At 43.7% G+C, this 14,483-nt stretch overlaps 3 protein-coding genes across 5 annotated transcripts; 1 reads left to right on the top strand and 2 right to left on the bottom strand.

The window, feature by feature from the left end:
• Positions 1-1,114: 1,114 nt before the first annotated feature.
• BCIN_03g04120 (hypothetical protein) lies at positions 1,115-3,610 on the bottom strand. Its single transcript, XM_024691939.1, has 5 exons — positions 2,784-3,610; positions 2,423-2,731; positions 1,884-2,372; positions 1,530-1,834; positions 1,115-1,481 (listed from the first exon to the last, which is right to left on the bottom strand). Exons 1-4 carry the CDS (start codon positions 3,437-3,439, stop codon positions 1,576-1,578), a joined length of 1,713 nt encoding a protein of 570 aa, XP_024547712.1. The 5' UTR covers positions 3,440-3,610; the 3' UTR covers positions 1,115-1,481; positions 1,530-1,575.
• A 147-nt stretch (positions 3,611-3,757) lies between these two features.
• On the bottom strand, positions 3,758-5,725 carry Bcscs7. 3 transcript variants are annotated; one of them, XM_024691937.1, is made up of 3 exons: positions 5,614-5,725; positions 4,500-5,567; positions 3,758-4,433 (listed from the first exon to the last, which is right to left on the bottom strand). In XM_024691937.1, the coding sequence occupies exons 2-3, from the start codon at positions 5,279-5,281 to the stop codon at positions 4,043-4,045; spliced, it is 1,173 nt and encodes a 390-aa protein (XP_024547710.1). In that variant the 5' UTR covers positions 5,282-5,567; positions 5,614-5,725; the 3' UTR covers positions 3,758-4,042. The 3 variants fall into 3 exon arrangements, with proteins under 3 accessions (XP_024547710.1, XP_024547711.1, XP_001560633.1); XM_024691938.1 differs by having other exon boundaries at positions 4,500-5,565; XM_001560583.2 differs by having other exon boundaries at positions 4,500-5,725.
• Positions 5,726-5,885: 160 nt separating this feature from the next.
• Positions 5,886-8,848, top strand: BCIN_03g04100 (hypothetical protein). Its single transcript, XM_001560582.2, has 3 exons — positions 5,886-6,333; positions 6,386-7,653; positions 7,702-8,848. The coding sequence occupies exons 1-3, from the start codon at positions 6,028-6,030 to the stop codon at positions 8,513-8,515; spliced, it is 2,388 nt and encodes a 795-aa protein (XP_001560632.2). The 5' UTR covers positions 5,886-6,027; the 3' UTR covers positions 8,516-8,848.
• Positions 8,849-14,483: the final 5,635 nt, after the last annotated feature.

Here is a 14,483-nt window from a genome sequence, read left to right as displayed (position 1 = left end):
TTCCTTTCGTGAAGGCTAGGATTGAAGAATAGCATTCTCATAATTCTAAGCAAAGTGACAAACGTTCGCACATTGTAAAACGTTAAGCTTTTTGGGATGAACAATTGCCATTGACCATGGGAGGTTTTGACTACAAGTTCACTCTCCATGAAAAAGGGGTCCAAAATCTATTCAGTATCAGCATCTTTGCCGTTCAACCTCTTTTCAGCGAAACCCCTGTGAAAATATCCTTGAGACCTTGATTCTGGTTTATAATGTCCATCCTACATTCAACAAACCAGACCTGAGACTCATTTGTCAAGACTGGGCTTTGGGTAAGCAGTTACATACTAAACAGCAGTCAGCAAAGCACACATTGAAGACTTTCGAGTTGCACACAGCACTGGTATATCCTCTCATACCCTGCTTTCTCAACTCCCTGAAATTTAACCCTCACCAAGGAAGTCATAATCCGGACAAGACTTCTCTATCCCTATGTCGAAAACAGGTTTGAGCATTCAAGAGAGACACCAACAACTTGTATTCCCAACAAACAAATACCGTGGGAGCTGAACTCACGAGTAAATGGTAAAGCTGTTCATTCACTACCAGGTCACATTTGACGCAGTCCTGCAGAATCATATATGCCTAGTCCTAGCTATAAGTATTGCGTTCTTAGAACTCCAATTGTTGCATCTATCGTCATTTGCAAGGAGACTGTGGTTTCTTGACCTAACAGTCTTTGATCATCTAAGAGCTCTCTTGCGATCCAACCCGATAGATATCAAGACTTCGCTTAGTGTCAAACTTTACTATAAACGACAACTGAAGCAAGTTTATTAGATGGACATTGTCATTTGGACGCTATCATAGCTGGCAGGAAAAGGTTTCAGGCAAAATGAGGACAATTGCTTAAAAAAACATTCGATAACCTGCAGCGCACACAACTTTCTTCGCTGATAAAATCACATCTACAATGGTTCAAAGCTCAATCATGGGAATTATACTACACTAGGTCCTAGCACTTGCAGACCCTTGACCGAATATGTGGTATGTAGCTTAACATACCTATATTTGGTCTGCAGCTAGGTTGCGTCGGTCAGCAGCACCATAATTATCACATAATGAATATCGATGGAAGGTCATAGTGATCATTTTATTACTCCATCTAACTAAAAGTGTGCTACCATGAAACCTGAGAGCTTGCATGCCAAAATGAAATGAAAACGAGTGAATTTGTATACAGTAAAGAGTGTTCCTATGTGCAATCAGTGGAATTATAGGCAGAGGGTAAGGCTTGAGAAGAAGCTCCTGCACAAAGAAATCAGCAATGTTATTGGACGTTTGCTTGAGGTTCTTGAAGCGAGTTTCAAGTCCGGATCATCTTAGATACTTGAATTATGCATTGTGAACATAGATGTGGTTACTGCTTGAAGTAATCGAAGTATCGCGAGGTTTGTCGAAGGTATGCCTATCGCATAAAGATTTCTGTGATAAAAAATCTACCCATCATTAGTCTTAGTTATTTAAAAGAGGAGTTTGTGTCTTACCAGATGTGACCCTAATACAAATGAAGTGTAGGCCATTATTAGCATATCACATAGCCTTTGTGCGAGAGAACAAACTGCTGTAGACTGCATCCACAACAGGAGTAGCGCTAATCATTCGCCCACCAAAATATCTTCCATTCAGACCCTTGATGGCATTCTCTCCTCCTTGTACTCGATCGAATTTGAGATAAATATCTCCTTGGGAGTTTGGATCTAAAGCAATGTGAACAACGTGGCCATATTTTTCTTCCGCTTCTGCGCGGACATCATCCTCGAGTTCTTTTTCCCAGTTCTCACCGTCCTCTCTGTGAAATTGGTTAGCAACGAATCGACACAAGGCAATGTATTACTAACTCTGTAGGATCGAACATGTTCTTAAGTACAACACAACGGCTAGCCATGTTGACATTGACTGGTAAAGCTTTGGTTTCTGTTTTGGGTTTTGATACTTCTCTTCTTTCGTGGTTTGCCGCAACGGTGGTATCATCTGTTCTGGCGAGTTTTCTCATCAATGCATCTCGACTATAATTGTTGAAGTTCACGCCGCCAACGTCAGTGTCGTCCAAAGCACTGGCACCACCCGCACCTTTATCATTATCTCGACCACCAGCACGATCGAAGTTGCTGCCGCCAGCAGCGGTAGGACCACGCCCACCAGCGCCAGAAAATGCGGAACCCTGGAATTGTTGTTGGTGGCTTTGGCCATGGAATCTTTGCAGAAGACTGGCGGTAGATTCAGGAGTGAACTTATCGTTTCCAAGACCAACACGAATTGGTCTGCCAGCAAGATCAAACCCATTCATCTTCTCCAACGCTTCTCTAGCTTGATTTGGATCACGGAATCTATTGTACTGGTTAGCATAACTACAGGAATTTCCATGGGAAAAGCTTACTGAACAAATCCATAACCTCGACTACGTCCTTGCTCCTCTTTTTGCAATTGAACAAATTCGAGCTCACCAAAGGGCTCGAATACATTCTGTAAATCGCTTTCGGTGATGCTGAAATGTATATTGCCCACATATAGTCGATGAAATGGAATTTGATTAGGGTTACTCGTGGTAGCTTCGGGATTACGAACTTGTCGATTTTTCTCAGCCTCGGTCAGTTGTGCAATGATTGGGATTCCTAGGAGTCTCTGTCCAGTGAGTTGTATAGCAGCAGGAACTGATTCTTCGTTTTTGAACTCAACGTAGCCAACACTGTGCAAAATTAGTAAGTAAACCATGAAAGAATTATAAAAAAAACACATACCCTTTAGATCTACCACTGACTCTGTCCTTGACAATTTGAGCCTCCTTAACGGGGCCAACCTTTTCAAAGAATGCGATGAGTTCTTTGGTTCTGAGACGAGCTGCTAGTTGTTGCACAAAAACGGTGCGCCTATCCCGTTCGTCTTCAGACAAGGGGGGTGTTCCTTCTCGTTTGGGGCTTCTCGGCCTACGTTCTTCTCGAGGCTTGTCTGCCTCATCGCGGTCACGGCGGTCACCTCGAGGACGGTAATATCTATCGGGACTTCTGGTACGTGAGCGTTGACGTCCACCACCCCTACCTCCTCTATAATAATCTCCATCCCTGCGGCCATTATCTTCCGGGGTATCTCTGCGGCGACGAGGTTGTCGACGATTATCATCTCGGCTTCTACTTCTGCGTCTACCCTTTGCGCTTCCATGCTCACTTGTTGGAGTTGAGGTGCCATCTTTCTCATTTCTATCTCTGCTGCGAGCCCGGCGCTTTCTATCTCTGTCGCGATCCCTGCTATCATCGCGGAGTCTATCACGGTCGCGTCTTTCACTGCGCTCACCCTTGTGGCGGTCATCGGATTCTTTAGCCTTAGTAGATCCATTTTGCTCAACAGGAGTGGCAGCTGCAGTTGAATCCAAGAGGGCTTCAACGTCTAGGGCGGACATGGTGAGGGTAGTTACTCGCCTGAGACGGACACAAATTCGAAGATCTTCTTGTTCCAAATGATTGGTTGGCAACTTAGATAGACAAAATACGATGGCTAGTGGTTTTTGAAGCCGTCAAAGATTGATGGATATTGAATTAGTGAAAGACTTTTGAAAGTTAAAGTTGTTGTCTTGTACAGAAAGTGGCTGGTGGGAAAAACATGAATTAGTCAGTCTAGTGTTTCTTCTTAGTTTGGACATTGCACCTGCACCACGTGTTTTGAACGATCAAAATAATTCTGGCCGCGACGCAAAGTTTTTGGTCCATGATTGGTATTTTGACGTGAATTGAGTGCTACATTTATAACTGTTTGGTGGTGAATGTGACATAAAGGTTATGATTCATGATTCATCGAAAGTAAAAAGTCTATATTAGGATATTAAAAAAGGCTACGAAACTATTAATTCTTCCAGAAAGGCCAGCCTGCTCTCCGTGTCCAGTCTGATTCATGAACGCCGAGACCAGAATGTCTTGATAGTTCTATCTCGTCAAGTCATTCCAAAAACACACCATTCTTTCCTAGATTGGCTGCATCATTTACAAATTCGTTATCCATCTCCACTTCATACAGTTTTTGGCGCGGGCGCGAGCTGAGTTCCAAAAATGCAATCCCAGAATCTGCTGGTAACTCCGAATCCGTTTTCATAATCCATGAAGTGATGTTGAAGATGGTACTTCTTCAATTGTCTCCAGTACGAAGGGAGTGTGCGGTGGTGGAGGAAGTAATGTGTCAAATCATAACAGATGTATCCAAAGATCCCTCCGCAGAACACTGCTGTAGCCACATGCCAATCCCAGTAGAACACAGCATGTGCAAGCTTCCAGAAAGGAGTCGCTAAAACAACGAAGAGGGTAGGAGGCATAACCAATCGGTACTTATCCATTGGCAAATAGTGGTGAATGCCGTGAAGTAAGAAGTGGAGCGTGAGTGCTACTCGATTATCTGGGAGCCATCTAGAGATATGTGTTAGCTTGATTCGCTGTCGGATTTAGAGTAGAGAAGTAGAAAGATGTACATACTTATCGAGGTGGAAGAGGAATCGATGCAAAATGTACTCCACCAAAGTCCAAAGGAAGAGACCCAAGAACCAAAATGCTGCTTCTCCGGCGATGTTATTGAATCCTTTGCTCGCGAGGTATGTGCCGTAGGCGACAGGTGGAACCCAAACCATAGGCACAACCCACCAAGCTGTCTTGGATAAAGGTTCAAGGAAGTTTCCAAAAAGAGGTGCAGACTCTCCTCCCTTATAATGACGAGGTCGATGGACTTGCTCTAAGTAGAACTCCTTGCTAAACCCACCACGCCAGATTTGCATCAACAATGGCTTGTTTAGGTCAAGGAACTTGTGTGTCTTGTAATCATTTACAACATCCGTCTCCTTGTTCAAGTCATCTTCCGTGGACATCCCAGTACTGGCATAAACAGGCAGAGAATTTGCGGATCCATTCTCTTTCAATTCCTTCAAGCCTTCTTTTGAGGGTGGAAGTGGAACAATGGAATCTGGTTTTGTACTCTTGGTAGCGGTATCGATAACCTTATTTGTAGCAACAAATCCGATAAAAGAATCCTCAAGAACATCGTAAGCAGCTTCGGAATGGGTGTGCGAGAGCTCGTCCTTTAAGATCTTCGTCACATCTTGACCAGCGTATTCTAATACCAGTTCACCTCCACCTGGATGGCTGTCAACGAAATCTGTAACGTCAAAGACCCTTGTGCCCATAGTAACATAACAGCTATCTGCAGAGTTATGAGAGGCGACTTCCGCCTGAGTAAGGGTTGGGAGAGTTCGGGAAGGAGACATGGTCGCGTTTGTATCGAATAATATCGACTTTCGACTTTCGACTTTCGAATTAAAGAGGAAGAATCGCAGAATTATAGGAGAGATGAATCGATATTTTGTATCGATTTTGGGAGGCAAATTGAGAAAGAAACTAGAGAGATGTTGGGCACGGGCATAAACAGACAAACGGAACAACCGGACAATCAAATAGGGCGGTGGAAGTCGTGCAACGTCTTTGATATATGTGGCTGCTCAAGATGATAATGATGAGGAAATGGGATGTTTACACTCAAAAACTCGAGAATCTCTTCTTCGTCAATAAGAGCAGATGTGATTGATAGACAAATTCTTACCGTACGTATATGCGTGTTAAACCCCGATTTATACACCGGCCACTCAGAATATGGTGATCTTTTCTCAGGAGATTCTGATAGAGAATCGAGCCACATCAAATCTGTAGATACCGACGACCGATCTTCAGGGCACTCCCTGCAGACAATCTTAATTGGACTTGTGGCTTATTGATACGAGTATCGTCACGTGGTCACAAAGGCCATGCGGGCTGGTATCACGTGATGGTGGGGTTTGGGCTCAGGTCGTCAGATGTGGCTCAGCAACTTGGCAAGGCTTACAACAATTGCAATTGCTATGGTATAATTCTTCTGCATTCGTCATCTTTCCGATCTTAGATAGCTTCCCTCTTTTTTACTCTCCTTCTCCTGCAAACATACAAACTCTCAGTCTGGCGATAGCATCAAACAAACAAGATGGCTTTCCTAATACCCCACTCCGGGTCATTTTTGCTCATAGCATGCATTTTGCTTATTGTTTTACCTTCCCCCGCAGCAGCTTTTGGGGCCGGTAACATTCCTAGCATAGCCAATATCGAGGGCAAAAACTTTCGTCATGGCGATATCGAGGACATGCTCAAGACCGTTGCCTTCATTAAGGGTCATAAGTGGACGAGCATGATGATCAAGAGAGTTTACTTTGGAAACTGGTTGCGAGATTACTCTCAAGCAGTTGATGTGGGAAGTTTGAAAGGAGTGTCAGCGCCTACAATTCGCATTCTGGTAAGAGAATAGCCACTTGACAATCAAGGGCATCCTTTCTAATCATTCATAGGTTTGGGTTCTGAGTTTCTTGTCTTTTGGTTACGCTACTGCAGAATTCGAGGTCACTGAAGAACGTCTTGGCGTTTACAGACCCGAAGAGCATATTGATAACCCCAAAGGTTATGCTGATAACGAAGATGCAAGAACTTTTGATGCCAGACTCCGTGGCCCCATCAATCCTATGGAGCTCGAAATCGACCCAAATTCGGGTATGAAAAATTACATTGCCAACGAAAGTGGAGGCTGGGCAACTAGTGCTGGTTACGTCAAATTCAGTTTCGCACGAAGTATCCACTTTGGTAGACTTTATACTAGCGGCTCACATGGTAAAGGCAAGGAAGAAGATCTTTGTGAAGCCCTTCGATGTCTTGGACAAGCCTTGCACTGCATGGAAGACTTTGGAGCCCATACAAATTATTGCGAGTTGGCTTTGAGAGAATTAGGATATCGTGATGTCTTCCCTCATTGTGGCGCTAATGCGGAAATTAACATTCGCGGCCATCATGTCTATCCTCTAGTCACAGGTACATTCGGAGCAGTTGATTTCTTGCATTCAGTTCTTGGTGAAGCAACTGATCATTTCACTCAAACCGAAGTTGAAGAAATGGACCTTGCTCTAGGTGGAGCGCAAAAGGCGCAGCAGAGTGGTGGCGGTGGTGACGGCCAACGTGGGCTATTTGGGTCTGGAAGTAGCGGCACAGACTTTGCAGGTCTTCTCGCGCAGATTCCTGGCATGGGAAGCGGATTAGCAAGTACAGCACGAGATCTTCAAGCTCAATCTGCCGCTCAAGAATACCAAAACTCAAATCAGCAAACTCGAGCTTCTGGAAACACATTCAACGCTCCTCCTGGCTCGACAGGCGGTCCACCAGGTCCAGGTGTTCCAGGAATGAGCCCCGATTTTGATGCGGTTGCAACTGCAAAGAAGATTTATCCTATCCTCGAGTTCAGAGATAAGATTGTCAGAGCTATTAACAACACAATTGCCAAGATTCCTGGTCTCGAATCATTGGTCGAGAGGATCAGTGAGACATTGACCGTGTTTATTCTATCTTTGCTCGCACCATTTGTTCGACCTATCATCGATGCAGTGTCTGATAGTTTGAAGAAGGGCTCTAGTACAGTTGTTGAAGCCAGTGCAAACTCTCAATTCGAGCCATGGAATGATCCACGTTGCACTGACCCAACTCACTCTATGCTTTCCAAGGATCACTTTTCTAACGTGTTGAATTCTTGCGCTGGAAGAGTCGCTTCCACTATCTTACAATATGTTACACCGTAAGTTTTCTTTCTATAGTGGCAACACAAATTGCTAACCTCCTTCAGTCGCATACTCTATGCTTGGCAAAATCCGGGTGTCCCAGTTGATGAGGTCATGAACGATATCTTACGCACCTTCCATCATCCAGCTCTTCGCGACGAACATGTTGAAATTCACAAGAAAATGTTCAATACTGTAAAAGATTGGATCAACGAACAACCAAATGCACAGGGTCTGAATCATTTACTTAGTTCGGAATCCGTAAAAGCCGGTCGAAACCATAGCGGCTCAGATCAACATGATCATAACCATGGCTCTCTCGGTGGGCACGGTAAAACCTCAGGATCTATCTGGTCAGAAATCAAAACTAGAGATCTAGGAGCAATGGAGGGCTTGGATACTAAACCATCATACATAAACCCTTCCCCAATTCCAGGCTCCCCAGGAGGACAACATGGCACTCCAAATTACGGGTATGGAAACACAGGTCCTACAGCGCCGCCTCAAAGTGGAAATGCTTACCTTGAGCCAAGCTATCAACAACAAGGTGGTTATGCATCTCAACAACCTCCATATCAACAATACGGGGACTATGGGCAGCAGCAGCAGCCAAACTCCCAACAGTACGGCGGCCCTCCACACAACAACTATGAACAAGGACCTCCTCCAGGAGGGTATTGGAATCAAGGGCCACCCTCCGGTCAGTGGGGCCAACAAGGACCACCTCCCCCCGATCCATGGGGTCGAGAACCTCCTCAGAACCAATATCCTCCTCAGCAGGGATACTCAGGCCAACAATATCCACCTCAACAACCCCCTTATGGCGGTCAAGGTGGGTATCAATATCCACCCGGTGGTGGTGGATACGGGGGCTATTAATGATACTCGGTAACTTTTTTGATTTCATATGGGTAGGGCTGGATGGCTTTGTTTGTTTTCATCGGAATCTGCTGCTAGATGGCAAATTGCGCGCGGGGAAAATGGTGATGGAGGTTTAGTGGGAAATGAGATCAAAACAGATCATTAATACTTTAGTTCATGGTTGAATAGTGGCCAGAAGTAGTAAACTGCATGAAAGCTTCGTGGAGGATCCATCCAATGTAAGAGAAATCTAGTTTTACAAGCAAATACATACGTTGATTAAATGGAAATTTCCACTTGCTCAAATCCTTGAGTCCTACATCATCGATGTTAAATTAAGACTATATTCCATTATTACGAGTAGATTCCACATAGTGACATGGATTTAAGCATCAATTAACGTGCACATCATGACAACATAGAGGCTCGAGGGTACTTCATAAACCTTGAATTTCCGTTGCCAATCAGTTGGATAGTCTGTATTCGAGATGGGTGGTTTTATACTTGTCAATGCTGAATTCGTCAATTGGTGGCTAGAGACTATATATCTGGATTGTGGAAAGCGGCAGAAGAAGAAAGATAGAAGATTAGCCGTGTAAACGTAACTCGATGGAGAATCGTGAGGAGGTGGTGGTGATGATGATGACTGATATAGATGGGTTGGTTGTTTCCAGAATCTCCAATCCCAACGCATTTTGGATTATTGATTGTCTCTCATTTCTCGATTTAGTCTATATATATCATGCATTTGAAACTGTAAAAAATGACTATTGAGTAGAGAGACTCTGGCTTTGATGTCGATTCTATGATTGGATTTTGGTTGTGAGATGTTAGATTGATATCTCAATGGCGTGGAAATATTGTGTTAACTTGTCAAAGCTGGAGGACACTCAACTTGATGTACGTTATATTGGGGCTGGAAATGTGAATTGATGGTGATGTTATGATTGAAGATATAATGTTTATTTGATCGGATAGAGCTAATTCTTCGGTATCAGATAATATATCTTAGGGCTGTGGTATTTATTGTACAGTCTGGATCGAATCCTTGTTTGGATTTGATTTCTTTAGATGGGATTAATCTTGTGATGAAGAATATTCAAATCGAGATGATTTTGATATGTTGTGTTACTTTTATACGGCGGTTGATACTGAAAAATGAGGTTGGTCAACACGAACTAATAATGCAATATGATATGACGGTCATTTCACAACCCTAAAATCTATAATTCAACGTGAGGGTTTGGAGCTGTGGCGGGTTTTGGGGGGGTGTTGACATGTTAGTTAAGCCCTATGGGAACTAACTAACTTATCATGAATCACAATGCAATCCAGTTGCGCTCAAGCGAACGGATCAAACTGCTGTGAAGTGATGCTTTTGAGATGGTTACATCAAGATGTAATGTTCTTTCGGGCAACCTTTCCATGAACAAAAGCGACGACACATACCCGATTTCTTCGAGATTCCCAAATTTGAACCACAGAACGGAAGCCCATGTTCTACAAAACTAAGATACAAAGGTAAATGCCCGAGTTCCCTAAGCACACACAAAAAAAAAACACGTAAACTAATCGAAGAGTAGTGAGTTTGAAGTAGATATCATGAATATCGACTGTCACATAAATCCAAACCTCATTGATCCCAATGACGTCTTTTCAAAATCACCAAATGCACTTGTTTCGGCATTGAAAATATAGCGTACCGCTACCAACGCCATCGCATTGCCCAAATACCAAAGACGTGTGGATTAAGCGAATCATGTATGTACTAGCGAGACGGCTCTGAAGCTTATTTCAACTAGATACTCTAAGTTGATAGTAAAAATACATCAGTAGTGATAAATCTCGGGGTTTTATATAAGCATTTTGTTTAACTAGTGTGAGGGTTAGATTTGGTATGGCATTTGAAGTACGGGGAATAGATGGCATTAGGGAGTAAATATGTATCTAGGGCTAGTTTATAGTTAACGGTATATATTATTGCTTGGCAGTAATTACTCCTTATGAGGTTAGGTTTTTAGCCAGTTCATTTGGGGGATATCTTTGAAAGCTCTCCTGTGGAATGTCTTTATCTTAGGGATTTTACTCGAACATAAAATCATACTTGCAAGTTACTTCAGATTCTTAAGCCAGTTCATATATTTAGGACAATTTGTACTTTAAAGTTGACTTGAATTCTCGAGATTTTTCATACTTCCAAGTAGATCTATTTTCTCAAGTAAATCAACATACTCAGACCGACTTAATCACTCTAGTCAGTTCACACACCCAAGACAATTTGTACTTTGAGACTGACTTAAAATCTCAGGACAAGACAGACGATTAAATAAATTCATACATTCAACCTAGTTCATATACACAGGTTAGTTGATACATTCAAATGAATTCGCCCTCTTAAACTAATTCAAAATCTCGAGATAATCCATACTCCTCACTAGTGAAAAGATGGGACAACTAAAATTTGAACGTCTTACCCTTATGGCCGAGGAGTGCAAGGTTCAAATGCGAGAATAAAAGAGGCGGAGCGTGTGGCAGGCGGCGGAAGAATCAGAGAGACAAGCCAATAGAACAAAACGATTGGCAGATAATGTAACGAATGTAGACGAGAATGAGGATGATGAGGAAAATGAGGAGGGAGAGGAAGAAGAGGAGGAGGACGAGGATGATGATGGTAGCAAAGATGAGGCGTGTGCCGGAATACCGAGAGAGAATAGTGACGAGGAGGAAGACGAAGTTAGAGAAGGAAAATTTGAAGAGACTCTGTTCAGAAAGATATCTTTACCACGGACTGTCTTTTGCCTTTCAGTGGACCAATGAGCCCAGACACCTAAAACCGGGTAGTGTTCGCGAATACGACCGCCGCGCATACGCGAGGGTCTCCCCAACAACGCAACCCCGCGGTGAAGGCGAGAGATCGACGAAATTATCATCTGAAGGCTCTGCAAACCTGCCGGTTCTTGGATAATGGTGTTGTGGCAAAGTAGATTACGAGATTCACGAGCATTCATCCCGTAAATTTCAAGAATCTAACGAGTTCTGGCCGATTCAAGGGAAAATCGTACGGATGATGCACCGGTCTAGACTTCCGACATATGATTGAAGTTTATAGTAGCTTTGATCCGTATGCTCCCCAACCCTCCTGCCGTCAGCCCGACGCTTTATGTAAACAATTGAGAGGGCCGTTCCCTATCGCTTGCAAGATACCGTTGAACCACTTGATCCATGTCATACAATCGAAGGATCAGTCGCTGGATTATACCAAACCAATCACCCACTTACTTCCGGCTATCTTTAAAATCGAGAGGATCTCTTCCCTGTCGCTTACCAGACACCGTCGAATCACTCGATCATCTCCTATACTCGAACGATCACCTATAAAACAGAGAAAATCTTGTTCCTATCGCCTGCTGAATATCGTTAAATCACTCGACTAAATCCGTCACTCAATTATACCAAATGAACCGCCAAAAATCCGTCTTCTTTACAATCCGCACACAAAATTGAGGAGATCTCTTCCTTATCGCCACAGAAACCGTCGAATCACTTAATTCATTCGTCACTGGAGCGTATCAGAACAATCTCCACTACCTCATCATCTTCCGAACAATCCAAGCGAACCCTCCTATCACTTACAGGTTGTATCGTCTCTCCTCCACCAAAATCTCAACAATCTCGTCACTAGATCATACCAAACAAGACACTTCTCGTCATCCACATAAACCGAGCCGATATCCGCCTCATATCTATTACTCGCCCCCGAGCTTAAACATCTTAAACAGCAAGGCCAAGGTATAATTGAAGGGATTGGAGATGATACTAGAGCATCTCATCTCATGATCTGGACTACAGATTGGAAACAAATTCGATGTTCAGGGCGCTATCACCCAGCCCAGTATTATGAATATTGAGTTCGGATGAAGTTCTGGAAGCCCATGCCTTTCATTGTCAGACTCGACTTCCGAAAGGCAATGAATCCCCGACCTTACATCCACGAATCTTCTTCAAGCTTGATACCGAACCCGACAGATGGGGGATGAGACCACCAAACGAGAACAAACAAGATCAAGCAAGCAGCCAAGCAAACACGCAAGCAGGCAAATAAGCAGCCAGGCACGTGTTATATACCTAGATCAGATGCCATACTCATCTCTCGCCATCGTGTATGCACGACATACCTACCCGTCCCTCATCTCCGGCACATAGCATAGCCTGCTAGTATACATCCAAGCTTTGTGCATCTATACACAGCACACGCCACAACAAGGCGGCGGTCAAGCGCATAGCATACTATACTATAGTACAGATGTTTTGAGAGCCTCCCGCCCTCACCTCCTTATATGCAAGACATACTCAACCATCCCTACTCCTCGCCACCCCCCTCGAGCTCCCGCTCACATATAACATGCTAGAACCTAGCTACATGTACATCCAAGCCAGAGCAAGGGGGCGGCCAAGTAAACGGCCAAGCAAGCATACCGTTATAGTACAGATATCACAACGGCTCTGGGCCCATCGCCTCCTTATATGCAAGACATACCCGACTGTGCCTTGCCATCCCACACCCTCAAGCTCCAGTCCATGCCATGCTAGACCCTAGCCATGTATGTATCTAGGCTTGAGCTCAGCAAAAACGCACCTGTACACCTACCACCTTCCAAGCTCGAAGTCTCTCCCACCCACCGGGCCATCTATTAAATAAATAAACAAATAAATATAAATAAATAAACAACAGCAAGCGCCGCTCCTCATCTAGATCCCGCAGTGGATTCGCCAACCCCAACCCAGAGCCGAAGCAAAACCAAGACCAAAACCCAAATCCAAACATAAACACAAACACCATTATATCTATATCCATCCATCTCGTGTTATCGATATCCTCCTCACGCAATCCCAATCCGGACTAGTGCCGGATTCCCCGCGGCCGTAGAATCGACCTATCCTATCAGAGACCAGCACAAAAAAGCTTTGACATTAATGCACAAGAGATGAATGTCTAGAACTTATTCTATGCGGGCGAGAATGTTAAAAATATACATGAGAATCGTGTCGATGGGATGAGATGGGATGGAAAAGAGAGAGGAAGAGAGGGGTGAAAAACATCATTCAGAAATAGAGAAATCAAACATGAATGTTACTATCTGCATGTATTATTTTTTACGATTGATGTGAATTAAATAACATTAAAATATGCAAAAACACACACCGCCGTGCCGAACCCTCCCAAAATGCCTTCCCGGTGACCACAACACAACACAACACCAAACCGTCTCATCGCACCTCATCTCACGCCCAAGAGAAAAAAGAGAAGAAAAAAAAAACATCGTGAGATTTCCCCTCTCCAAAAGGTGGGCGATACAACATTGCTCGAAAATACACGCTAACGATTTGCCCCATGCGCATCCCACGCTCTCGCTTCGCTTCACTAATAGAATTATTAGAGGCGATAGCTCGAACTGATTACCATCCCAACTAAAATTGATAAAAGTAAAAAAATATTAATTTTTTATTTTATTTTTTTACGATTTGCCTAGGGATGTGGCAACATTGTGGGATCCGGTGCATATCTTCTGTCGGTGAAGCAGGCAGATGAAGAAAGATAAAGGGATGGGATGAGACGGAGGGATTGCGAATCCCCATGCATAGGTATGTCTCTATCTAGGTTTCTGCAGAGCTTTGTTCACTTTGTGCTTTTGCGAATGCTAAGGCCGGAAGGGTAGGATTAGGTGTACAGTAGTTTTTGGTTGGGTGGTTTATGCTTTACGAGGGAGCGGTATGTAACCTTATTAATTGAATACTCATGGATTTTGATTTGAACTATGCGTACACATCGTATGATAGATTGGAGAAAGCTGAGCGGACGGTACAGAGTACAGTATAGATTTCTAAGTTTCAATTCGCTACCAAAGATGCTGGCGAAGCAAGCTGCCAAGCCGACAAGCAAAAGTCCATCTTAAGAAATTCTCAATTATTGCGCGATAGATGCAAA

This window comes from Botrytis cinerea, chromosome 3 (assembly GCF_000143535.2).
Source record: "Botrytis cinerea B05.10 chromosome 3, complete sequence".
Classification (NCBI taxonomy): Eukaryota; Fungi; Ascomycota; class Leotiomycetes; order Helotiales; family Sclerotiniaceae; genus Botrytis; species Botrytis cinerea.
The sequence above is the reverse complement of the archived record's forward strand: the minus strand, read 5'-3'. Positions and strand labels throughout refer to the sequence as shown.

Bases quoted from the DNA above. Each gene is read 5' to 3' on its own strand.
- BCIN_03g04100 (XM_001560582.2), top strand. From the start codon at position 6,028: ATGGCTTTCCTAATACCCCACTCCGGGTCATTTTTGCTCATAGCATGC. The intron at 6,334-6,385 runs GTAAGAGAATAG...AATCATTCATAG, and splicing joins CGCCTACAATTCGCATTCTG to GTTTGGGTTCTGAGTTTCTT. The intron at 7,654-7,701 runs GTAAGTTTTCTT...AACCTCCTTCAG, and splicing joins ATCTTACAATATGTTACACC to TCGCATACTCTATGCTTGGC.
- BCIN_03g04120 (XM_024691939.1), bottom strand. From the start codon at position 3,439: ATGTCCGCCCTAGACGTTGAAGCCCTCTTGGATTCAACTGCAGCTGCC. The intron at 2,732-2,783 runs GTATGTGTTTTT...AATTTTGCACAG, and splicing joins GTCAGTGGTAGATCTAAAGG to TGTTGGCTACGTTGAGTTCA. The intron at 2,373-2,422 runs GTAAGCTTTTCC...CCAGTACAATAG, and splicing joins CGAGGTTATGGATTTGTTCA to ATTCCGTGATCCAAATCAAG.
- Bcscs7 (XM_001560583.2), bottom strand. From the start codon at position 5,281: ATGTCTCCTTCCCGAACTCTCCCAACCCTTACTCAGGCGGAAGTCGCC. The intron at 4,434-4,499 runs GTATGTACATCT...ACATATCTCTAG, and splicing joins TTCCTCTTCCACCTCGATAA to ATGGCTCCCAGATAATCGAG.